The 25357-nt window shown below is 38.5% G+C and overlaps 1 protein-coding gene across 1 annotated transcript in view; it reads right to left on the bottom strand.

Annotated features, from left to right (window-relative positions):
- Nucleotides 1-25357, bottom strand: part of PIGK (phosphatidylinositol glycan anchor biosynthesis class K) — a 66169-nt gene that overhangs the window by 19050 nt on the left and 21762 nt on the right. The window contains 1 exon segment of the mRNA XM_062497933.1: nt 3211-3286. Within this exon segment, the coding sequence (XP_062353917.1) occupies nt 3211-3286 (76 nt within the window).

The raw sequence follows: 25357 nt of genomic DNA, 5'->3' as shown, positions 1-25357 counted from the left end.
TGGTTAGGCCAAATAACGTTAACACACAGTAACATTCCAGGCACAAGCACTGGCAGTGAAGTTAGGTACTTTTACTGAAATGACTTGCTGAACTGCAAGGACAGCAATGAATATCATTCATGATAAATGGAAACAATCTTCTCAAATGCAGTTTGCCCAGTTCTTCCCCCAGACCTGTTTTGACTAAAGGCAATGCAGAATTAAAGTAATCTCTCCTTTTTCTCCTCTTTCTAGTTTGGTTGGGGTGGTGAGTTTTTTTGTTTGGTTTTTTGTTTGTTTGTTTGTTTTGTTTGTTGTTGGGGGTTTTTTGTTTTGGTTTGGTTTTTGGGTTTTTTTTTTTTTGCCTTATTCTGAGTAGCATGAACTTACTGTAAGTAGCAGCATTGTATGCATGGCTGTACAGAGAGAATCTCATTAAAAATGCTGCCTCATGTGGGCATTACTCTGAAAGCTCAACTTTTACAAGTTTATATTAATGACTGCATTCCTTTACCAAGCACTAGAGGCTTTTTATTTCAGTTAAAAGCACAAGGAGCATTTTAGTAGTGTTCAGGAGAATAAATTTACAGTGAAAGTTGGATAATACTAGTGGCTATGTCAGCTAACAAGTATAATTAAAATGTACTTTATACATTATCCTGATTTAGGATACCTGTCCACCACTCTGGAATTTTAATGCATATTTATCCTATAAATACAGAGCACTGATGCTCTTATATATGACTACAGTATGTATGTATCCATTTGGATAAAGCATCATAATACCACAAATTCTATTCACCATTTTTACTCTTGTCACTTTTTTAGTTTCTTAAAATTTCCTTCTTTTTTTTTTCCTTAGAACAAAAAAACCCAAAAACTTCTTAATAAAGACAAGGCCCTTGCACAACTTGTCCCAGCTGTGCCAGGTCCCTCAGAAAGGGTACAAGGGGTTCTCTGCAGAGCTAATTCAGCACGATGCTGGTGCAGTGATGCTCAGCTGGTTACAGGCTCAGACAGGGCACCAGTCTCACACAAAGCCAGGGCATGGTGCCAAACTCCCTGTCACCACAGCTAAACAATGCTCCTTTTATTTGGCTTCTCTGCATCCAAGACATTTGCAGTTCTGCTGGGTCTGTTCTGCTGCCTTGTGCAGACCCCAGCTCTGTACTACTGGCAAGTTCAGCAAACAGATAAGAGCAGATAAACCCAGCTTTTTGCCTTCCCACAGCACAATATTCTATTGCAGTGCAACACACAGAAGCCAAATGAACACTCCATGGTTATTACCCACCTAATGCTGTAAAAATATTGCTATGACATTTTGTCTGCTCGACCATTTTAAAGGTTAATTCTGTTTCCTATTTGAGATTTTTCTCTAGGTGAGCTATTCCATGAACTTTCTATTTACTGATTCCAAACAACCCCCAAACTGTTTCATTGCTCACTCTCACTGTTAAGAACATATTGACTGGCTGCCTGCTCTGCTGTTTAATTCATTTATGCTGAGAGTCAGGCATGAAGACAGAATTTTAAATGTGACATTTGCAGGCTGTTGGGTCATTTGAAGCTCTGACAACACCAGGGAGTTCCTGACATACAAACTGGTCCTGATTTCCAATCTTCCATGTTCTGAACACATCAGAAATTCTTCCCGAAGGTTCAGATTTCAGTGAAAAGTTTTAAAATCCCTTGTGTTTACAACTTACAGGAAAGGCTTGTACACTTTAAAGTTTTAAAATAAAGCTTATGTTTCCTTTAAGGTAAAACCACAATGCCTGCAGCATGAGACTCAATGCTTTAAAACCCTTATTGACAAAGGTATTTGGAAATATCTACAATAATAATATTACCCATAAAGTTGTTTACAAAATTCTATTAAGGGACTTAGTGGATTTTTATTTGTTCCTGTTGATCTTCAAGTGTTTAGAAACAGCTGAATATGAAACCAAAGATTTATCTAACATTGCCTATCTGGCTTACTGCCACTCTGACCAGTACCAAGTCCCAGTTTTCAGTCTGGAAGTTTTCCTTATCTCAAGGCAGTGAATGGACTGCACCGTTTTGTCTCCCAGCATGAACTATCATTATCTTCTCCAAATTTCAGGTCAATTTTTCAGAGCATACTTGATTACCTAGAAGATTCCATATGGCCAAGATACCATTAGGAAAACAGTAATGTGACTGGCTTGGTCCTGACTTAAGAAAACTGTAGTTACTTGTCCCTGAAGCAGGACTCACATCTACAAATTTTAACAATTATTTGTTTTATTTTGAGAAAATTCAAAATGACTTCAACAGAATAGGTAATTTTGCTTCCTTTAAGACATCCCCAAGAAGGGGATGCTAAGTCTCCCCAGTCATGTTTGACACAAGTTTTATGTGTTATTTGGTCATAAGCTTTTCCACACAACAGGCAGACCCCTCTCTGGCTGACAGCAGAGTGAGGAGACACCTGAATGCAAACTGGGTACCTGATCTACCAGCAGGATGGATTGAAAACCAGGCCTTGAACTCTGAGAAAGGAGCAAGAAGGATTCCCTTCTTCTGCACAGAAAAGATCTCTTCCTCCTCCTTGCCATGAACTGGGGGAGACATGTTACAATAAAAACTTCAGTTCTACCTTGCATGCCCACATTGTCCCTCATCTGTTTATTTAAATCAATAGCATGGTATTGCATTTAAAAAAAGTTAGAAGGCACAATCTAGGAAAAACATAAACCTATTTTTTCAATTGTGCAAAACAAAAAGCAAACAAAAAAAGCCCTGTTCAAAGCAGAAAGCATGATGACACTGCTATAGTTAGAAATAAAAATGGTGCTAATTCAGAATTGTATTAGGAGAAGAGATTGTTTTCCCCGCTCAACTCATCATGACAATTATTCCACAATAATAACTCCACACTTTGGCTGCTTTTTCAGGAAGGGGAATATGATTTAGGTCAAGATGCAAATTTGGAGAAATTAATGGATTTTTCTTTTCTATCAGCAGACACACAACAATTTTAACAAGTAGCTCTGAAGTGTTAACCATGTCATACAGCAAGCATCTTTCCATAGCCATGTTCAGAATGAGACTTTTATAATTTAATAGTTGTCATCTGAACGAGAGTATCTTGTTTATACATACTTCCAACATCAGGACATTAATTCTGTGTGACCTAGAAAAGCAGTTTTAAGTATTACAGATGTTCTTTATTTTCAAAGGAATTTCTAAAATAGAAGGACTTACCTGGTGTATTATCTGAGCTACAGGAAGTTGTTCAGCATATTTTAGTGGCTCTGTTGCCAACTCCTCCTCTGGAAACCTGGGAAGAAAGTAAGGTCATGTTTGTCAAAGTTAGTACAATGTTTAGCAAATTAAATTAATGAAATTAAGTGTTTCAGGACACCGTTTTGCTTAAGATGAAGAAAAAGTGCATTTTATGACAGGAATGGAATTTATTTCTAATAAAGTTGAGTGAAAGAACAAATTCACAGCAAACAGAAATGCGCACGGTATCGTGCACTTTTTCCCCTGACATAAAGCACAAATTCAGCAGCAGAAACCTAAGGAAACCTTTAAATTTCATTTTAGGTGAACAAGGACTGGTGAAAGCTGGATTGAAATCCCCATGGGAAAAAAGTCTTACACATTTACAGAGCAGATTCAGCACTGTTAACAATACAAGCTTCTTCACTCTATCCTGCCAACATAATTCAAATATGACCATCTCAAAAGGCAGGAGGGATTATTCACCATTTCCCGTTTTTGCTGCAAGTGCACAGCAGTGTTTAAATATGGCAGAAGTTCATCACCACAAATACTCATGCATTTGCCAGCACAGCAGTATGTACTCCTGGTTGCCAAAAAGCCAAACAGCTAGTATGCAAAAAAAAGAAAAAAAAAAGGAAAAAAAGGAAAAAAAAAAGAAAAAAGGAGTAAATACTTCACAAAGAATATACATCATAACCCTTTAAACTTTGAATAAACTGTGGCTGCAGCTGAAAATTCGGAATTCATAAGCAGTCTCCTAAAAATATTCAAATGATAGTAAATTAATATGAAAGTATGTTTTAAACCATTCAACCATGCTGCTTTCATCTACTGGAACTGCACAGCATGTGCTACATTTTCAAAGTATCACTCAAGTTTTTCATCCACCATTCCTCTGTTTTTCTGAAGAGTTCTGAATATAGGAATTTGAGCACTATGACAAGAAATAAAGAGGGGAAAAAAAGATCCTGACAAAAACAAGGCCCTTCTCTAAAGCTGATGCAGAATTACTTACCGACAAAAATTGTGGCCAAGACATTATTTTTTCAGGCCCAAACCTTACACCTATTCTAGTCAAAAAGAATCCACACCTGCTGGGTTAACTGATCTGCAGACCAGCTGCCAGGTAAGAGTCAGAAACTACAGACTTAGTGTCTGCACTGGGAGGCTGTGGAAAAGGACAGGATGAAGTGCACATCTCTTCCCTTTTCCACTACTGAATTTCTGCTGTGGTTTGAAAGGCTTTAAGCTCAAATAAGAGTCTGAATATCCAGAAATTTGTAATAAACAGAGTACGAAAGTATGAAAGTCTTACTTTATAAGAAATTTAAAAGCAGAGAACAAAAGAAACACAGTAATATTTCAAAGATCATAGTGACAGCCTGCCTAGAACCGTTTAACGTGCTTAAGAAAAATTAAATAAGCAGGCACTGAACTACTGAAGCTGGTCTGGAGATAGAGCTCATTTACCAATATGGCATTTAGAGATTTTGGATTATTATGACAATGATGAATTCATACTTTTAACATGAAATATACTGCTGTTGTAATCCAGCACAACCATCAGAGCTTAGGGGGGCTCAGCAACTCCACCACAGTGTGCAGGAGGAACCTTCCCAATCAATTCCTCCCCACTTTCTATCATTGGTCCTGATTGGCAAACACACCACAGTCAGTGTGAATTGGAGATTACTGTTCTGCTGAGAGCCTGTTAGCTGACACACCACCTTGATTTATGGATACCAGCTATCTAAACCCATTTTTTAGCCATAGTTCTAGATATGAAACAACTGTACACACAACACAATATTCATCAATATCCTGAATGCTTATCTCTACAGTTTTTACAGGGACACTGCAAATCCGGAGAAATAAGAGTATCTCAAGTCCCAAAATTAAACACTTAATTAGCTGAAAGCTAATTAAAATTAGCTAAAATTACTATAAATTGAATTACAGAAATGAAAAAAAACAGAAAAAACCTTGTCTGTCTGTTGTGTCAAGGACCTTGTACATTTGGTAATTTTTCTGTCTAGACAGAATCAGCATTCCCATGCATTGTCAAACACACTCCTTGCTAGCTTTCAGCAGGAAAAACAAGACTTTCTTTCAAATGACAAAGGATTAAAAAATATAAAGAAAAATTATCAAGATAATTTTAAGCCTTAGAAAGCCTAACTAAAAAAAAAAAAGAGGAAGGGGAGAGTAGTACAAACATGCATTTTAAAGCAATTAGATTTAAATTGAAATTACACTGATAGCATCCTTTCAACATCAAGAAAGGATTTTTTCTAATTTACTTTCTGAAAAAAACCACAAGTCACTTGAACTACAATACATTTTATGTATAAAGAAATTATAACATATAGATTAGGTAGGTGGACGGACATTCTAGTGAATTTAAATAAACATCTATATTTATATACCCACACTATAAAATGTTTAGACACACATAGGTGTTTTGGAAGAGACATTCAGAACTGTTTTCTCAAAATGTTTGCTGTAATGCCATGAACTTTTTGTAGATGCACTTAGCAATGCACTAACTGTCAAGTCTACAAAAGAGTTTTGATTCTTCTCTCTTACAGATAAGCCCAAAATCCCCTGCAAGGGGGCACAAAGGGTGTATTTTACCAGTCATTTCTGTAAGAACAGAGACAGCTCATGGCCAGTAAGATCAAACCCTGTGATACAGCTCACAAATGGCTGAATTCTCCCCCCCAAAGCAGGGGCTGCATCCCAAACTGGCTGCTGCAGGCAGTGCTGAGCTTGAACAACTCACAGACATTCTCCAGCTGGGATGAGCCACGCTGACAATGACACATGATGTGACTGCAGGACAGGACATCAGCCTGACTCACAAGCACAGACAGCCTCATCCTGCCTTTGAGGAAGTTCTCTTGGTTACCTTGGTCAGTTTTGCCACAGATCAAAGAAAGCCCATCAGGACAGTTTGCACCCAGGAGAAGGAAACCTGCTGCAAAACTGCTCCTTCCTTTTAGCCCTACAAAGAGCAGCCCACCAGCACTCCTAGACTGGCTGGAAGACTTGTAAAAGGCAGTCCTCTTCCAAAAAAGCACAAGGGATATAAAGGTGTAGGGAGGAGAAACAGATCAACACAGAAGAGGATGTTCTACTTCCTCCTCTTTTGCACGGTGGAGGAAGAGAACACGTCAGGATAAAGACGAGCTCCAATACAATTCTTCTGACCTTGTCTCTCCCTTTCGCAGAGGGACACAAGCTAATTGGTTACTCCTTCCAGAGATAATTTCCAGATGCCTGGGGAGGCATTCCCTTTTGCTCAAAACTAGTTATGTCAGGAAAAAAATTCAAATGCAAAAACCATCTCAGCTGATGGAATTTGTGCTCAAATCACATATGGCAAGATGAGGCTGTAATTTCTCTAAATTAGTTGGCCTCACTGTGTTTAGTTCATTCATATTTGACACTTTAACCTTTATAAAATGAAGGGATAATTTGCTGTAATACAGTTTTCTTTGTATGTTTAATTTCTTTCAAAACAATTCTATTACAGAAACAAAGGTAGTTTTTCATGAATTAATTTTCCAGTAAGAAAGAGTCCTTTCTGTCTCAATTGAGTATGACAGCAGAATGCTGCCAACAGTGGCAAAGCAACCTAACACAGTGGCATATCAGCATATACAACATCATGCCTGACAGCTGATAATGCAAAGCATAAGGAGATCTTGATTTTCAGGGAGAAGACCAGAAAGAAATGTAAAATCAGAAGAGAAGTGGGAAGCAGTAAGAGATAGCAGAAGAGGAGGATCTCAAAAAAATTCAATTTAAAAGCTATTTTTATACTGCCACTGCGACTGCTCTTAGATGAAGGAAAGTGAGCATGAAACAGAAACTGTGAAAAGTGAATCTAAATCCAGTAAAACGTGTCAAGATACTTGGTGAAATATCTTATTTGTTATTTATATTTGCATGCTCACTGCTAAGGGAGAAAGTCAACGTGTCCTAAAGAAAAATAAATTCTGAGCATGAGAAAGCAGCATATTCGCCCACAAGTGCTAACCCAGCCCATGGTCTTCTACACAGAATAGCTGCAGTGACTTTAGGGCAGAGATGTATTTTATCTCGTGCAAGTACTACAAAAATACAGGGGGGAAAAGTACAACACATGATCACGAACTGGTTTGCTTGTGGCAGAAATGGGCAGTTAAGACATTTAAGAGAGAAAAGTCTAGGAAACATAAAACCTGTTAATAAAAACATTCACTAATTTTAACAGGCAACAGGACGAAGGCTAGTATTTCTTCCTTCTTATATGTTCTCTAGACTTCATGGCTCAGACAGGTCACAGAATTTCACACTTGTGACCCATGTACAGGTAATACTGCATCTCTTTTGAAAATCTTGTTCTTTGATAAGTCCTAATAAGGAACCAACTCTCTTGGAAGCTATACAAACTGGAAGTGAGAGTGTGAACAGGGTACAAAAGGCTACCAGAAACAGAAACGCATGAGAAGAAAGGGTTTGGGGATCACCATCTTTCTTTTCTGTAGACACAAACAATTTGTACTACCCAAGTGCTGCCTGACTTGTTTGAGACGTGACTTCTGAATAATGTGAATGAAAATACTGGAATGGGCTGTCCCACTTGTAGAAGTAGCTCTGAGCAGAAACATTGCCACTGCTCAGACAGTCAGCACGAGCCCAAGGGATGCAAGTAACACAGCAGTGCCTACACCTGATAGCCAAGACTCAAATGCTGAAATTATTAATCTAAACCTGTGTGTGGCACTGATAGCTTTATTGACTGTAAATACATGAACCCACTTGCATCTGGCAATAAAAAGAAAACAAAATACCAGAGCTTTATGCACCACATCAGAAAAAGTTATTAGCTTTGCTATTAAAGAGAGGCTGAAATGGGCTATGTCGGGTTTGAGTGAATAGTTTTTAAAATTGGCCATTGAGAAATTTATCTACCATATCCATAGTACAGAAGATTAAGAATTAGACCTTGGATTGATGCCAGGTACTCGATCTATCTGTTAAATCCTAACTTCATACATATTTAAGAATTGGGTGTGTTTAAACAACAGAAGCACTAAGGTACATGGAAAACACCAGTGCTTGAAAAAGTGAGATCATGCTTAACTCTGCTCTTCTCTCAAGAGTGTGCTCATCAATATTTTTCTCATCAAGAGAATGCCAGATTTGTCTATATGAATGTTTACCACATGGGTAGTCACAAACAAGAGAAGCAAATACTTGAGAGCATCATCATTCCAGGGAACTTCCTCACAACCTCTCCTTCCTGGTACAGTTTCTTTAGTTAAAGGGTCAAAGCTCAGTCTACTTTTTGTCACTACAATGTTTGCTCAGATGAGTGGGGATGTCTCCCTCTAAAGACCTAAAATGGAAACAACTTTCTTCACTGCCCTAGTCCTGGGCTTTTGGAGGCTGGGCAGCTGGGGACTGACCTTGGGGGTCCTCACAGGGCTGTCTCACAAGGCTGACACTCATCTTTGCCCCTCACTGCCATGCAGTCTGAACACCTTTGGATGGGAAAACCCCTACTGCACATCCACACGCGAGGAGAGGAGGGAGTTGTGGTGGGAATGTACAGGCATTGCACAGGTACAGCCAAGATTCTCATCCACAAATGCTGTGACTTCCACTCAGTAATGCAGCAGAAGGCAGACTATCAAAGACAGCTTCAAAGGATAATTGCACAAAAATGAACAATAGAATATGGAGATAAAGGAAAAAAATAAATTGACAGCAAAAATATCTTTGATGCAATGAAAAACTAAATCAGTGTTAGACACAATCAGTTTTATAATTTTTTGAAGAAGGAAGCTACTGACTTGCATTGTGAAGAAAAATTAACCACTTCAGATTGCTGGCCTTTACAGAGAAATATTCCTGTGAAATAAAGCAGCAAAACATTTTACAGTTCAGAAATGCAAAATACTTTCTGTAATCTGTTCATTTTTTTTTTCAATAAATGGGAAAGATTTTTGACCTAAACTAGTCACACAGACTTATTGCTGGAGTTTAAAAAATACCTGAAGTGTGTGATTGCACAGCACTTGCTGTTGGACCTGATCACAAAAAGGTCTGCTGGCATTCCCAGAGTCTACCAGACACACTGAGCTCATAAACTGAATAAAAATTGACTGCAACAAATGTTTCCTCTGTCTTTCTGTGATCCACACAATTTCTTATGTGAAGAATTTGAAGTGGTTAACCTTTGTCAAGCCACATAATCTTAGCCATCCTAAGATCCTAAAAAGAGATAATAGAAATCTATAGTGTGTTTTAACACAGTATTTGTCTCTCTCCTATTGTTTCTAGCCAATGACTTCTGCCAAAAAATATTGCTGAAGGGATTCTCAGTTCTGCCTTCTCCTATCTTTATTCTGAGGCAAGACATAGGGAAGGAATTAAAAAGAAAATTAGCTTAAGTAAGCAGAACTGACTTTCCTGCTACTGGAAATCACATGACCTATAGGGCTTCATTTTGTTATCTCAACTATTCCACATTTTAGGTAAATTAGAAAATCTCTTTCGAATTAATTTAAAATTTCCACACGATGATGCTAAAGCACAAAATGCTAATCAAAAGTTGGAGATAAAAAGACCCACTAAGTCTCTCCTCTATCACTGAAAAATCACCATTTGAGTCCACAGCTTATAGTAGGTGCTTATTGCTTAATGCTAATTTACTCTTACAACAAGCAGATTTTGGGGGGGGGGGGAAGAGTACAAGTGTTAAATTTCCCAAACTTGGGGCATGTTTATCAAGACAAGTCCAGCAATATCAGAGAACCTTCTACTGATACTTCAAACCAGTCAAAAGAGAACACTGCCCACCTCACTGAGCAAACGTCTGGTCCAGTTTGAAGTGTGTATGTATTCCCCTTAAGAACCAAGGCTGCAAATCTGCCCCTTGAATTCATTCCCTCCTAATTGCATGGGAAATGTTTCCAAGAGTGGTTAAAAACCACAGGTTATTAAATATCACTCTGTGTCGGGAAACCCATGACTGAATTTCACAGGAATCTCAAAGAAGAAAGTCCAAATCCTCCCATGCCACCACATCACACATCCAGTTTAAATACTGCTACTAGTACATGTTGGAATTATACTTCCAGCTGGACACCTTTTTTTATTTTTTACAACTGAAAGTTTATTCACAGTACCTGATCTTTAAGTAGACCAATTCAACACCACCTGCCAGTGCACTGCAAGTCAGGAAAATCAGTAGGAAGATGGTTTTAAATCAAAGAATTAACGTGGGAATGTGCCAGGATAGCAGTTCCATTATTTAGTGGCCACAATTAGCCTTTATTGCAAAGTTCATTTTGTGTTTAATACTACTGTTCCTTCCTGCATATATTCAAACTAAACAACGTGTTTGTACTGTTACACTTTTCAACAAGCACTTTCTAAAAACCCCATAATACACATACTTTTAAGTCCCAATATTTCTACACCTACAGTATATATTTCTATTTTTTCAGTTCACGAGTCATGTAATGTACTGTCCACCTATAATTTCTCATGAGACTGCTTAGTTCAGTACAGGAATCTGTCAAAGTAGCAGTGTTCTCTGCCTGTTCTCTGCCCAAAACCATCCTCAGACCTTTTACCTTACCGCCTTCATTTCAAGCTTCCTATTTTGCTTTTTTGACCCTTTACTGCAGTCCATCAAGGGAAGTAACCACACAGAATTACAGAAATCTTGTTTCTAAGGTACTTTCAGAGACCATCTGCTTCAGCCTCCCAACACAAGGTCAGGTCAGCCCTGGCTTTGCCCAGCTGAATTTTCACAATCTCCACAATCTCTCTGTGCTAACTCACCCTTCTTTGCAAACATTTCTCCTCATGCACAACCTGAACCTCACAAGCCACAACCTACAGCCAATGCCTCTTGTTACCACAAGAAGAGTTTGCCTTCTGTGACTGCATTCCAAACTGCCTTTTAAGGACAAGCAAGCCCAAATCTCTCAACCACCTCTCACAGGATGTGCGCCCTCAGCCCTTGACCATCTTGGCAACCCCTCTCAAAATCTTTATAGAAGAGGAAAGCCAAATGCCAGACAGTGTTTTAGGTGGGGCTTCAGCAGCATCAAAGAGAAATTGTAAGTATTGTTCAACCTGCTGATCAGACAGCTCAGTAGGCAGCTTCTCTTATTGGTGATGATGGCACTGATGCCCATCACCACCTCCAGGTCCCTTACAGCAGGGCTACTGATGCAGTGGTCAGATCCCAGCCCCTACGGACAGGATAAGGGAAGGCACCAACTGTACTTCTGTGTGTAAGTGTATAAAAGAGCATATACTGGTACCAGATTTTCTTGAAACATGCTATACCCCAGGTGCTCAGAAAATTAATCATAAAAATGACAGTTGTGGGCTTTTGAGAAATGGTTTACTGTGCAATCATGTCTCTCCTGAATACTAGATGTTGCTTTTGATCTTTTTTGCCACAACACGATCAGTAACACATTTCCATAATGCAGACAACCAAGATAATACCAAGAATTGCAGAACACTACACTGAAAAATTTAATCAACTGTTTCCCCCTTTTTCACCAGTGCTGTTCTTCTCTGTAGCCAACTCTAGGTGTCCTAAGAGTGGCCACAGCAGTCAGAACTCAGCAGTATTCCAGTCAGCCAGCAGTAAATGCTTTATTCTCCTGTCAATGCATGTACCTATGCAACAATACATTGCTAACTACTTTAGAAGGGCTTTGCTTCATAGAAAGCTGCATAGAATGTACGTAGCTCTTAAGCTCTTTATCAGTCTTATCTCTGGGACCATAATTTTCTTTTATTTATAGATTACTTGTGAACTACTTTGTGTCTGCATTCTGGTTTGTTTGTTCTTGTTAATGGCAGATGAAACCTCCAGTTCAAATACAAACACTTAGACATTACATTCTCTGAGGCAGGTTACTGAATCTGCCGATGTTGAACAAAGAATGTTTGATCCCCCAAAGCAGTCATCCTTTTTCTTCACATTAGTATTTTATGGTCTGCCTTTCTGTCCTCACTTATTTCATAGTATTAGAACCAAAAAGGACTTGTCTCCTGTCCACTACAGACTACTGTATACTAACCAGAGTGTTCTATATTAAGTTCAGTGACTTTACAAACTTCATAGCCTTTAAGCCCATACAATTTAAGTGGTCCCAGGAACAAAAGAAGAAGCAGCAAATCATACTTATCCTGGGTCAAGCACATGGCATGCCACTTGCCAGCTTCCTAAAAGGCACACAGATTTGGGAACTCCCCTGCCTATTCAGGCAAGTCACTAGGTCTGAGGGACAGAAACAGGGACTTTATGTCCTTGTGTTCAGTTCAGTGCTGTACTAATTCCAGTATCTGTCAGCTATACCTACATAAGACATATATCTGGATTTGCAATTTATTCCTAGCTGCAAAGCCAAGCAATAGGCTGGAAAAGCCAAACTTCTAATATTCACAGGTGGTTTCTAATCCAAGTACTTGACACAAAATCTGGCATCTCAGACACCTGCCAAGTCCAGATTTCCTTCTTGCTGGGAAGGGACAGGTGCAGTAGCTCAGAGCTTGCCACAGGCTATCAGCACCCTCTCTCTCTGCAGTCTCCCAGAGACAAGGCAAGAGCAGGATCACAACCAGCTCTGAGGGCTACAGGCATGTCCCTCCCCTTTCTTTCTTCTCAGCTACCTTAAATTCTCTGTATAGATTTATTTGTCTTATTGCAAGAGTAAAGAGATAAAACCATTTTAATAGGAAAAAGCTTATTTACAAAGTTTGCTTTTATTTACATATTAATCCTGCAGCATGGCAAATGCCAAGCAATGTTTAAGCAAACATCAAAGACCTTCTTTATAATGCAATAAAGCAGAAGCTACTTCTACAAAATGTAAGTTCCTAAAAAGTTAATTAGCACATTTTTCAGCAACACCTATATGGGCTGAACTTAGCTGACAGCAAAAATATATTAGTAGAATTATTACACTAACAAAAATGTGTAATGAGGATTAATATTAAATAGTTATTTTTGAAAATGGGACTTAATCTTTTAAAATTAAAACTTTAATATTCAGTCATGCCCAAACTTAAGATGACCATGACTTTCTAAGACTGTCTTATGACAGTGGAGTACATACAACAGATGGGTTCACCTGGCTTTACTTTCAAAAATAAAACAGAAAAAATACCAAGTTTACTCTTTTGTCAGAGGATTGTTCCATGTTATTTCTTTTTAAACAAATGCAAGGGTTTACACAAAAACAATTTATAACTTCAACTAAGACTGGAGGACTACTATTTTTAACCTAATAATCTCAGTCTTTATCTCGTTCTTATGGTAGATTTTTCCATTATTTGTAAGTAATTTTCTGCAAACGTTTATAATCTACAGAATAGTGCATCAGTAAAACTGAATGTTAAGTGTACACTATCCAGTAGATACCAGCACCAAGAGGCTGTGCAAAGCAGAAAAGATCACAATGCCAATCTGTCACTCAGTTTTTAGAATTTCAGCCTCTCAGTGCACCTTATGTAAAAGAACAAACTCTCCAGTGCTTTTGCAAGGTCCTTCACAATCCCAAATATGTATGTGTGGCTCTGTGTGTAGACACATGTGCATAAAAAGCAACTTTGAAACTAAGGCAAAAATTAGAAATTCACTTAGCGGAGATAATGAAACCAGATTTCTCTTCTGACACCTTCAGATGGAATAAGCAACAGTTAGAGAAACAATGGAACAACTCAAATTACACAGTAATATGCTTAAGAAAAAAAACTCCAAATTAAGAGAAGCACAAAGCAGGCATAAGCTGAAAGATTTCATTCTAAAGAATTTTACATGCTACATTATTAAATATATGAAGTCTAGTAAAGACTTTACATTCTGCCTTGTACCTTTTAACTTCATGTTTTACATGTTTCGTGGAAAACAAACTTCCTTTTTAAATCACCCATTTTCTCTCATATTCTCATGAATGTTCAACATACCTGTCACCAAAACTGTGAGAATATTATGAAAGGGAACACCATGGTGTAATGCACGTGTATTTCTTGTAGATGTTCATTGCTCAGCTACAGTGGATCCTCACTTTTAAGTGGAACTCCCACACTACTACAATATAAGTAACCAGAACCATTGGCACCGGATTTTTTGTACAGCAGGAATATCGAAGTATTTTAACAGACATACCACGTGGCTCTTCTACTTGCATCACTACACAGTTCTACTCTGGCTTTAGAGTTAGTAATATCCAAAAGTGCATGATGGCAATTGAGTATGCTGGTCCTCTGCCCAAGGAAACTAAGGAAAGAAAATAATTTCTTTCTGCGTTTTAAGACTAATATCTCTGTTGCAATTTTTCTGTGTGCACTCTGTAGAGGCTACAGCACAACAGAATCTCACTGCAAAACTCAAGAGTTTGTGTTGACTGTTTGTGGTTAGTGCATGTATTCTTTATGGCTGCTGGTCAACTGAGATTTCACGGGCATAAGCTTTTTATACTTTAATGTCTTATTTCCTAGAAAACGAAACACAGCACAAAAGAAAACCCCACAAAAACCACCAACGAAAGCACCAACCCCAAACCCTGCTTCTGCTACGTTTGTCCACACCTGGATTAATATGGCAAACACACCCATCCCAACTGATGAATACCTAAGTCACTCTGAAATGAAAAATTTCCATTTCAGTAAATACGCTCCACAGTAATACACTGAACCTTCACTAGAGAGCTGCTCAGTGACTGCAGTTACTGTCTTATTCTAGAGTCCTGGGCTGCAAGGTGATGATACAGTATTTGCAGTTACTGTCTTATTCTAGAGTCCTAGGCTGCAAGGTGATGATGCAGTATTTACTGATGCACTGTGCTCACAGAGGAGCCAGGCCTGGCACAAGGCACCGAGGGGAAGCAGCAGCAGGAGAAGCTCGGCTCTGTCGGGCTGACTGCAAAGCAGCCACCAGCTCTCACTGCAGCACCTGCCCTTTAGCACAGGCACGGCTCTGCTCGCCATCGGGCAGCACCGCAGCGCCGCTGCCTTCCCACAAGGGCTGGCAGCCTGCAGTCTACAGGGAAAACACAGAAACTCTGCTAAAATATGATTACTGACAAGAAAACGAGAGTGCTGATGGCTCTCCACAGGTAGAAAATCCTGGGGGTCTTCCACTTATCTCAAGAATGTGCGGTTTCTTGTTATTCAAAAACTTTTGCTACTGATCTTCTGGCTAAAAAAAATATGTTGACCATGTATGGGCCACTGCATCTTCAGTAAAACCACCATTGCACAAAAGGAGTTTTCAGTGGAGAGCAAAGGATATTGAAAGGCTATATAGACTGAATTTAAGACAATGGCATAGCCAAGCTCAACACGAACTGGTAAGGTTATATTATAGGCACCTCAGGAGAGCAGTAAGTACAATGAAGGTCTGGGGTTTCGTTTTGTGGTTTTCTGTTTGTTTGTTTCTAATAAAACATAATAGAACTACTGATCTCTTTGACATACCCACTAACCCTTACAGACCAACCACATACATGATATGTCAAAATTATTTTCTACTGAAACCTTATTCAATCCACTGTAAAATGACAGTACCTTACTGTAACTTACAGTTTGAAATCTTTTCCTTGAACAAACAAGTATTTTTGACTGTACGTACACAGTAGATCTATAAAGGTAAGCAAACCCAAAGTGAAACACAGGATAAACTGCAACAAGAGAGATCCTGAGAGGGAATACTCCAAGCAGATGCCAAGTCTAGAAATGCCTCAGTCAGCTTGTAGGAAGGCTGTCATGTGGAAAAAAAACAGGCTAAGACAGCATTAAATATTAAATTTTAGTAACTATTGTACAAAACCACAAATGAAAAAAACCCAAACAACCAACCAAGTACTATATTTTAATCTGGTGACACCCTTTCCCCAAGTTTATTCATCTGGAGAGAAGTATTTTGCAAGGTGGTTTATTTACTTGCACCACCTAGTGGGGTTTAGTTTCATCTGCCAAAATAGTCAGAGGTCAGTCAGTGTGTTCCTACCTCATGACATTAGTGACAGAGAGCACTTCCTCACAACAGAATGTTTTGAGCCTCCACAACCCACTAACAGCACTACACTGCTAATTTTCCACACATCTATCAAAACACAGCACAAAAAATGCAAGACAGCAACACATGTTTTGCTTGTATTAAGTTCTGCAGGAACCTAACAGAGGTGTCACAGAAAACTGTTTCATAAAGTGATGTTTATGAGTTTCAAATTCAAAGTACATGTCAACAGTACCTTGTCAGAGCATACCATACATAAACTCCAGAGCCTTAACAGATTGTTAGGTGGCAACAAGGCCACACACTGAGATTTGGAAGATTTCTGCAGAACTTTTGAATCAAAGCCCTGGCAGAGGCAAGCACACAGTGCAAAAGGCTCTGTCTGCAGGAATGGGGACTCACAGGCAGCAGTAACCACTTGTGACACAGTCCAGCTGCAGCAGAACAAACACCCCCACTGCCTCTGTCCTGGCTCCAGGTTGTTCCACCACAGTTTTTGCTCATTACCTGGCTGCTTTATAACCCACTTCCCCAGCACAGAACTACTACATGAAGTCCAACCACACTGGAAAAGTTTATGAGGTCAGCCTGATAACAGACAAGAATAAATTAAATATGCCACATAAGGCTTGTACTGAAACACTAAACTGACCTTTAGAATGCATTCTTTTCTAAGTTTTTCCTAGGGAAGAACTCACATACTGGAGTAAGTAGTCTGTTGCATTTGATCTGGAGCAGAAGTTGTGCTATAGAGGTACTACAGAAGGTTTGTAGATGAGGCAACTAAATCTTTGCCAAAGTACCTCTAAATCTTCCATGTGAATTTTGCAGAGAAGGGAACTTGAGCTTTTACAGAAATTCACATCACCTCTTCCTTACAAAATTCATTATCTCATTATTTCAACTTAATCAGTTTCAGTTCTCACTTCCATACAGACATGTATTTGTAACTCTGACAACAGCAGAGGAAAAAAAACACTATAGCCATTTTACAATATGGAACTCATCACAAATGTTTCATCTGGATGCACAGGAAGACTTTGGGTAATGATGCAAGACTTTTTACCCTTCTATAAACTTCCATATGAGACCAGAGGAGAGGAAGATAGTTTTGTTTTGCAGTGGCTTATAAAATAACCAAAATCTGTTTGCTGAGAAACAATGCCTTTTTCTTCCCAAAAGAAACAGATGCCAGTAACAACTGTTCTGACATGCATGCAAAGCCCCAGGCTACAGCTCTGTCTAGGACAGCTAAGTACCATCTCCTACTACACACAGAATCACCTTCTAACAATGGGAGAGGATAACTGTGCTGCACCCAAGCACACAACAACACAGTCCTTTGAAGAGAAGGCAAGAATTGAGTCAGACTGCACTATAAAGAAAGGCTAAACTGTTTATTGTTTCCCTTTTCATACTCAAACTTTTAGATGGTTCCAATCCTCATATGAAGCAGTTTTTCAGGGCATAATACTATAGTAATTTTTCTTAGTTTTCTTATTTGGTTAAGGTTCAAACATGGGCCACTTTGCTCTATGAGGACTAGGATCAAATTTAAGACAATAGCTACATAGGAATTAGGAAAGAAAAGATGCTTGCCATTTTATCCCAAGTACATTTGATGCTCACCCACAAAATCGAATCCTGCAAAACTATGAAGCAATTTATAGGCAAAACACCAGACCTCTTACCCAATACCAACACACTGCAGAATGCTGACTCCATTCAAAAAGACAAAAAAGACAAAAGAAGTATGAAAGCTCAGCCTTTAAGTTAATCACTGATATCAGAATATAGGTTCAGATACAAAGGCACAGGTGACAGACCGTACCTGTTATTTTAAGTAAAGCCCCTATGAATGGGCAGCTCTCACTCCTAAAATTATGAATGTAGCTGTTTCCTGAAGCATTGATGTCCATGAATGCTAAAGCTGCCTCTGCCACTCCTGTCCTGAAGGGCAGTGCTATGTGATCCGCTGAGCCCATGAAGAACTCACAGTAGTGCCACTGTGGGACCACATTTATGAGCAGGACTTTTGGTCATGTTTATACCACAAAGGACATTTTCAGAGACATTTTCACTCTTCTGCATAGATTAAGACTGCAGTGGCTCAGAAAACCATTTGCAGAGAAAAAAAATGTAAGAAAAAAATCCCAACAAACAACTCATAAAACTTTCAATCATTTCTAATGAAATTCATAAAAGCATCTCCTTAACAGAGTCTAATGGGGACTAAACACTAAAACTTTATCGACAGTGGTCCTGTTTTTAAATAAAGACAAGCTGCCGCTTATCAGGGATTTCTAAGATAAAAGTTGAACAGAAATCATATTTGCCTTAAATTTCGTTTTTAATTTTAATGCTTTATGAAATGGCCCTCATATTTTCTGTTACATTTCTGCTCTTTTTACTCAGCTATTTTCTAAAGCACTGGTCGTTGCTATGGTAACTTTGGCTTTCTCCCCTCAATGTTCATGCAGGTTTTCATCAAACCCAATGACTTTTTTTTAATCTTATCTGCTCTGTAACAATCGTTCTTTGACTAAGATGCTGGGTACTGTACCAGATGAGAATCCTGGCATTTCACAACAGCAAATGAAAAAATGGTAAGTTTTGCCAAATTCTGAAATCTAGCAATTAAAGTTCTAGGGGTTGGTTTGTTTGTTTTTAAATGTCTGAGTACATTTCTTTCTTCCTTTTAATCTGCATATTATGCAGGTGAAAGATAAAGCTAACTTTTAAAATAGCAATGCATGAAGAACAGAAGACCTTGTGTGGAAACTTTTTGAAAAGTAATTACTGCTGTTTCACACAAACTAAGCAGGACACCACTAAACCAAATGAGAACTGTGTTATTTACTGCATTCCACTATGGATTAACATCAGCCCAAATCTTCCTGCCACAGAAAAAAATACTTCTGGTCACATCAATAGAGTGTTTCTTAAGATCAGTCCACAGTCTGTTACCAAGTTCATCTATAACCTACAGGAAATAAACTGCATATGCCAACAAACAGATGACATATATGCAAAAGTTTGAGCCATTTCCAAACACTCTTCCCTAAGATTCTAGTTTAAATCTATTTTTCCAAGAATATATAATTTAGGGCTAATTTTTTCAATACAGATTTGGTCTTAAAGGTTTGCTTTTCCTAGTATTAATTCAAAGGAGATTCACTCTTGATATTTTCTACAGGACAAGGTTATCATTTTCTGCTCCAGATAGGAAGAACCTCTCAAGAGAACTTAGCACCTTACTCACCAAAAGTAATACACACAGCTATTCAATCAGACTGAGCTGATCAAATGACACAAAATTAAATGAAAATACAGGACTGAACATGCAAAAAAATAAATCCACACCAAATTATGGCAACAAAGAGATTAACTACTCCATTCACTAAATGAAGTCCAAAAGTAGCATTACTGGACTAAAGTTTTACTCCAAGATAATTACCTGAACCTGGCCCCTGACTTTGTAATGTTTACAGGCAAGGCTGTGCTAGAGACAGCTTGATCCAGTTCAGCAGAGTGGGCTAATAACCCTTGCTAGAATTAATTACCTTTAATGGTGTCATTTTCTTCAGCAGTATCAAAAACATGAGCAAAAAGGCTTTACAAGCTAAGACAATTACTGTTTCATAGAATTCAACTCCAAAAATGATTCTGTACTACTTTCTCTGGGGATGGGTTGTATTCAATACCCATTTGCCTTGACAGTAATAATTCATCTTTTTGTCTTTTACTATGGTTATGAAAATTTGCCTTAATTTCAGGTTTTATAATCAGAAGCACATTATGTTTTTTGACTTGAGTAGATGACTAACATGCATGTTGCTGTTATTTCTGATTCTATTGATTTCCTAACTCCCTCGTCTCTTATCAACTTTTTTCAATTCAGTATGTAAGTAGCATACCTAAAAATTACACTTCTATTTTACAAGGACAGGTGAAAATAAATAATCTACAATTCACTTCATTTCAGCAATTTTGTTTCTTTTCAAATTTCTGGTGAAGTTAGCATTATTATATAATTATTCTTTTTACAATTCTAATTACCTTTAACAAAATAATCTGATTACTAGATAAGCACAGTAGGCATAAAATGCATTAATACATTGATTATTCCCCATTTCAATTTACATTACCCTAGTTTTACTGAGACTTCAGTTTATTACCATGTGCAGGTTGCATATTCATTTGGCACATTAAAGATGGTTGGATTTCCTCAGTAGGTGGGATCTCCTTTCCAATGATACCTGTATCAGCCACAATTTCTACAGCTTTCTGTTATGCTCACAGCAAGATACAGGCAACAGCCACATAGCAATTAGGTCTCTTCCATAGCTGCTTTTTATGATATAATTACCAAGATGTAAGATGAGCTTCCCCTCCCCCCACCTTCTCTTTCCAGTCTCAATGTATCTCATAAAAGACTTCATTTTATATCCAGAGAAAGCAGAAAGAAGCAGTTAGAAACTAGTTAGAAAATTTCCTAGGCTATCTAAAATCTCAACTAAGTAACTCCTGGTGGATGTACTACCATAAATAAATACCCCATCAAACTACTAATCACTATTATTCTAACACATCTCTTGCATCTATTATTTTTATCCATAAAACTCACATAAATGTACACAAAATTCAATGCAGTGATAATGATAATCTTTTAAGAACTGCACTGTAATTTGAAACGTTTTATATTTAGTATTATCTGAATCTAACAACAGTCATAATATGGCACAGAATTACCAACTGGCTCATGCATACTGTCCCATAGCATTAAAGAAATAATTATGTTTGCACAAAACCTCAATAGTGCAATATAATAAGAATTTTGTGACCAGAATGGAATCCCTCTGTTTGCAGAATAAGTACAGCTACATATAAAAACTACATTTTTTTCTCCCACATTCCAGCACCAACTGGAAATGTGTCCTCATCTATGACCTTTACACAGCTTCTAGTGTTGCTGGAAGCACCCCCAAGAATGACAACAAGAGAAGCTCCTTTCATGACATAGCTGCTCATTAGTAACTGAACAGACACATCACATCAATACAATACTAATTACCATAAAATATTTCAAGTGACACCACCTTTGAATCTATGGCATGAGAAGTCTTACTGCTATGGCTAGCTAATATTTTCTCTTGTCCTTCCTAAACTATTTTATAAACCCACAGATTAATAAATAGCCTAATATTTTTTCAGTAATGCCATTAGATTTGCAAATCACATAGAAATACTCTGATTTAAGGACATTTTTCTATCTAACCACATTTTTTGTGTGCAGACACAGTTTCCAGTTTTAAAACATTACAGCAGAGTGCAGATTTATCCATTTTACAGATATGCCATATATTTTTATGGAGACATTTGTAAAAGCTCCTAAGCATCTAATAAGATAGAAGTCAGCTCAGAATATTTTATAATAAAGTACCTGTTAGTAAAAACTATATCAGAGGAAAACCACACACAAAGGAAAAAGGAACTAGGGCATTCTCTCTGACAGCTGAGGAAGAAACAGAGGTTACGTCCTCTATGGCTGAGATTTAGAGCAGTTTCACTTAGTGGCTGTTCTGCTCCAATTCCCCAGTTAAAATTTAGACCTACAGCAAGAAGTCTTCATTCCTATTTTATTCTAACAGGAAGTCATGGTTCAGACTCTTAAGTAACCAACAGGAAAAAAAAAATACTAGCCAGTGGGGAACTGTGAAGCTTAAATATTATTTTACAGTAAAATTGAGATAAACCTAGGAGTAACTACAGGGTTCACTACATTCTCCCAAAGTAAAGAGTTATAAATTGTTAACTATTCAGAGGTGTAACTTCTGTCCTACTATTTCAAACACAAAAATACTGCTGACATTTTAGAGAATGTCTATGGTAACATTTCTCACTCGCAGAGAACACAGGACCAGGAATCATCCAGGAACACAAGTAACCCTTTCTGATTTTTATTTCACCCAAATTATTTAATACAACTGTAATATTATATGCACTACCCCATCTGTCAATTTTAAATAACTACTGCGGAATGAGAGGAAAAACATACTCTTATCTACTCCTTCCACACAGCTTACGCTTAGGTAATGTTTCTGATCGCATACAAGACCTAACCATTCCTAGCCTACAGAGCGCTGTGCTGCCCGGGGAAAAATTCAGACGGATAATCCGCAAGCCAGATTTGGCCCCACTTTTGGCCAGCAGAACGGTGGCCCTGGACTGCAGTTGCAGGAAAGCAGCCACGGGGAAAACATATTGGTACCGAGCAGCCGCAGCCTCCTGTGCCTCTGAGAGCCCAGGCGGGGTCTGAGCACCCCGCGCAGAGCGGAGCCGCTCAGGACAGCCCCGGCACAGGGCAGCTCTGCCCTCCGTGCCACGGTGCCCCCAGCGAGCAGCACACACACCACCCGCTCGGGCCTGCAGGGATCCCCCTCCCAGCCAGGGCAGCAGATCTGCCATGCAGCACGGTGCAAGTGCAACCACAGTGCCGGGGACAGCTGGGAGATGCATTTCAGTGGCCTGCTCTGACAGCCAGCCCGGCTCTCCCAAGCAGGATAAATGCACCCGGCTTTGGCTTAAGAACAGTGTCGAGGACGGCACACCCACTTTCAGTAATGGCTAACTTGATGAGGGTACTCACATTCCTGATGTTAAATGTGAATTCAAACGTGTTTCAGAATGAATACAAGTGTTAACCCGCTTGTACAAAGCGCCCTTCCACGCTTTCTGAAGCTGTATGAATCCAAGTGTCTGTCATTTACCACCGACTGCTGAAAACCCGACAATCCAATGGACATTACTTAAATACTGAGATAGGAAACATAAAAAAGAGTGAAAATACAACATCAATTTAAAGATTATCGTCTGCTGAAGATTAATCTGAAAGATTAGCGGAGCCATTCCTTATCCTTCAATCAGTGTCTAAAATTACACCAATACATTACCAGTATTATTCAGTCTCTTCCTCTGCATCTGGTCCCTCCAGAATTGATTTTTTGCTATGTTTCTCACATAGCAATTACACAGAGAATTACACAGAAAATACCAGTGTAAAATTAAAAATCCAGCAACAGAAGGCGGGAGAAAGGTGCAACATTTTTAATTGTTTCAGTTTCTGATAAATCATTCCCTTAGTAGAGGAGTAAACTGGTACATCAGCCACACTTCAGCAACTTTTTTTAACCAGTAGGAAGAGAAATTTAAAATTACTATCATATAATTAATTTATGCTAAAGCAAGAGTGAATACCAATGCCCAACAATTATTCTTCCCTTCCCTACAGGAAAGGAGATTCCAGCTTCCACTGTGGTCTTGCCTTCTCTTGGGAACTACTGGACTGCACTATTCTCGTCTCAACACTTGGCTGGGGAGGGAAGAAGACACCTTCTTCCTCTCCAGACTTGCTTCTAAATTCTCATTCATGCCTGTCACCAAAGTGCTATTCAAGTAATGCAGTGCTCTCACTAATTTAATGTAGCATGTACAAAATGAAAGGGGAATTCCCTAAACAATCTTGTGGTTTCAATTTATATATTTTGGGAGCCCACTGATTTGAACCATTCCTCCATCCTTAAAAAACATAAATATGTTTTGGTTACATAAAAAAGTGGCAATTTCAGTTTGCAATAAATTCTAGTGCTATGCTACAGAATATGAACACATCTTCACACTTATACACAGAGTAGCAACTCTCAGTTCACTTTGTGAAAGAGAAATACTGCCTGTCTTTATTTTCCAAATCAGCTCTGATCTCCAGGCAGATGACTAGGGGGGTTTCAACCTTTTCAGTTCTTTTTCAATACCACATAAACTTGTGTCCAATTTAACTAGCAGAACAGAGGTGGGCTGTCACCATTCTGTAAAAGCTGAATATCCACAGTTGCCACCTCAGGAATCTCCAAATAGTAAACTGGAGCCAAGTGAATTAAGTTTACTAGGATTTAAAGATACAACATATCCAACCCTGAACAGGTATTCTTCCAGCTCGCTATGTATCCTGCTTTCAATCTTTTTTTCTCTTGTTGCACTTCAGGGGATACAAAAGATTTTATTGTGCTTCATTACTTCTTGTTTGTTTCTCCTGGTATTTACCAATAACTAACCCTTCATGTAATCAGTCTTCTGCCTGCAAAAATCCTGAATAAATCCCATTTTGCAGTAAATTCTTTGTCTGCAGTATTACTATCTTTTCCTGAAAGATCAATCTCACCACAGAGATAATATTTTGCTGTCCTTCAAATTTTATAAAATAATCTTAATGGTAGCTTGGGCACTTTGGTAGATGTATTCAGCATGTGATTCTATAGATTTCTGATAGTCTTGACCAAACACATAAAACAATCTCATTTTATAAAGCAATATTAAACAGTGCTCAGCTAAACATCTGTAAATCCAGTGCTTTATGTGATCAGAATCATCTTTTGTAATCACCTCTAATTTTCTTTCCATCTTTTGATGCAACTGCGGCTTTCTTACTCCTCTGATACCAAAAATTCTCACTGGTCTATTCAAAGACCTAGCTGGATAGAAAAGAGACACCTGGCAATAATGCATTTTTTTTTTTTGGAGTTCAGCTCTTCATTCAAAACTTACATTGCACCTCCTTCCTAAAGAACTGCACCTCAGTATGCCCACTGTGCAGCATAACTTCTGAGTGTAGTAGAGCCTTCAGAAACAAGCAGTTCAGGGACACATCTCAATCTTCCAGACCATCACGCAGCTCACCAAAACCAACAACAGGCCTTCGGCGACTCGCATTTCAGTCAAAAATGTAACAGCTCTAGGATGAGAGCTTTGGTTCAGAAAACACCTGCCTTGAGAAAGGTCCCTCCTACTGGGAGGGCTGGAAGATGGAGACCAAGATCAGTTTATGGTCTTTTAATCACTGTTATATAAATATGTTGTGAAGGCAAACTGCCCCTTTCCCTCCACAGCTTTGGGCAAGATCCTAATCTTCAGTGGCAGAAATTTCTGACCATCCAGAAGGTCATCCCTCAGGTGCTCAAAAAAATCAAGTGCAAGCTTTTTCAAAATATGAAAACAGGCAAAGACTAAAAGCATTTTCAAAAT

The sequence above is a fragment of the Cinclus cinclus genome, chromosome 8 (genome assembly GCF_963662255.1).
Source record: "Cinclus cinclus chromosome 8, bCinCin1.1, whole genome shotgun sequence".
Lineage (NCBI taxonomy): Eukaryota > Metazoa > Chordata > Aves > Passeriformes > Cinclidae > Cinclus > Cinclus cinclus.
Note: the sequence above shows the minus strand (reverse complement) of the source record. Positions and strands in the feature narration are given on the sequence as shown.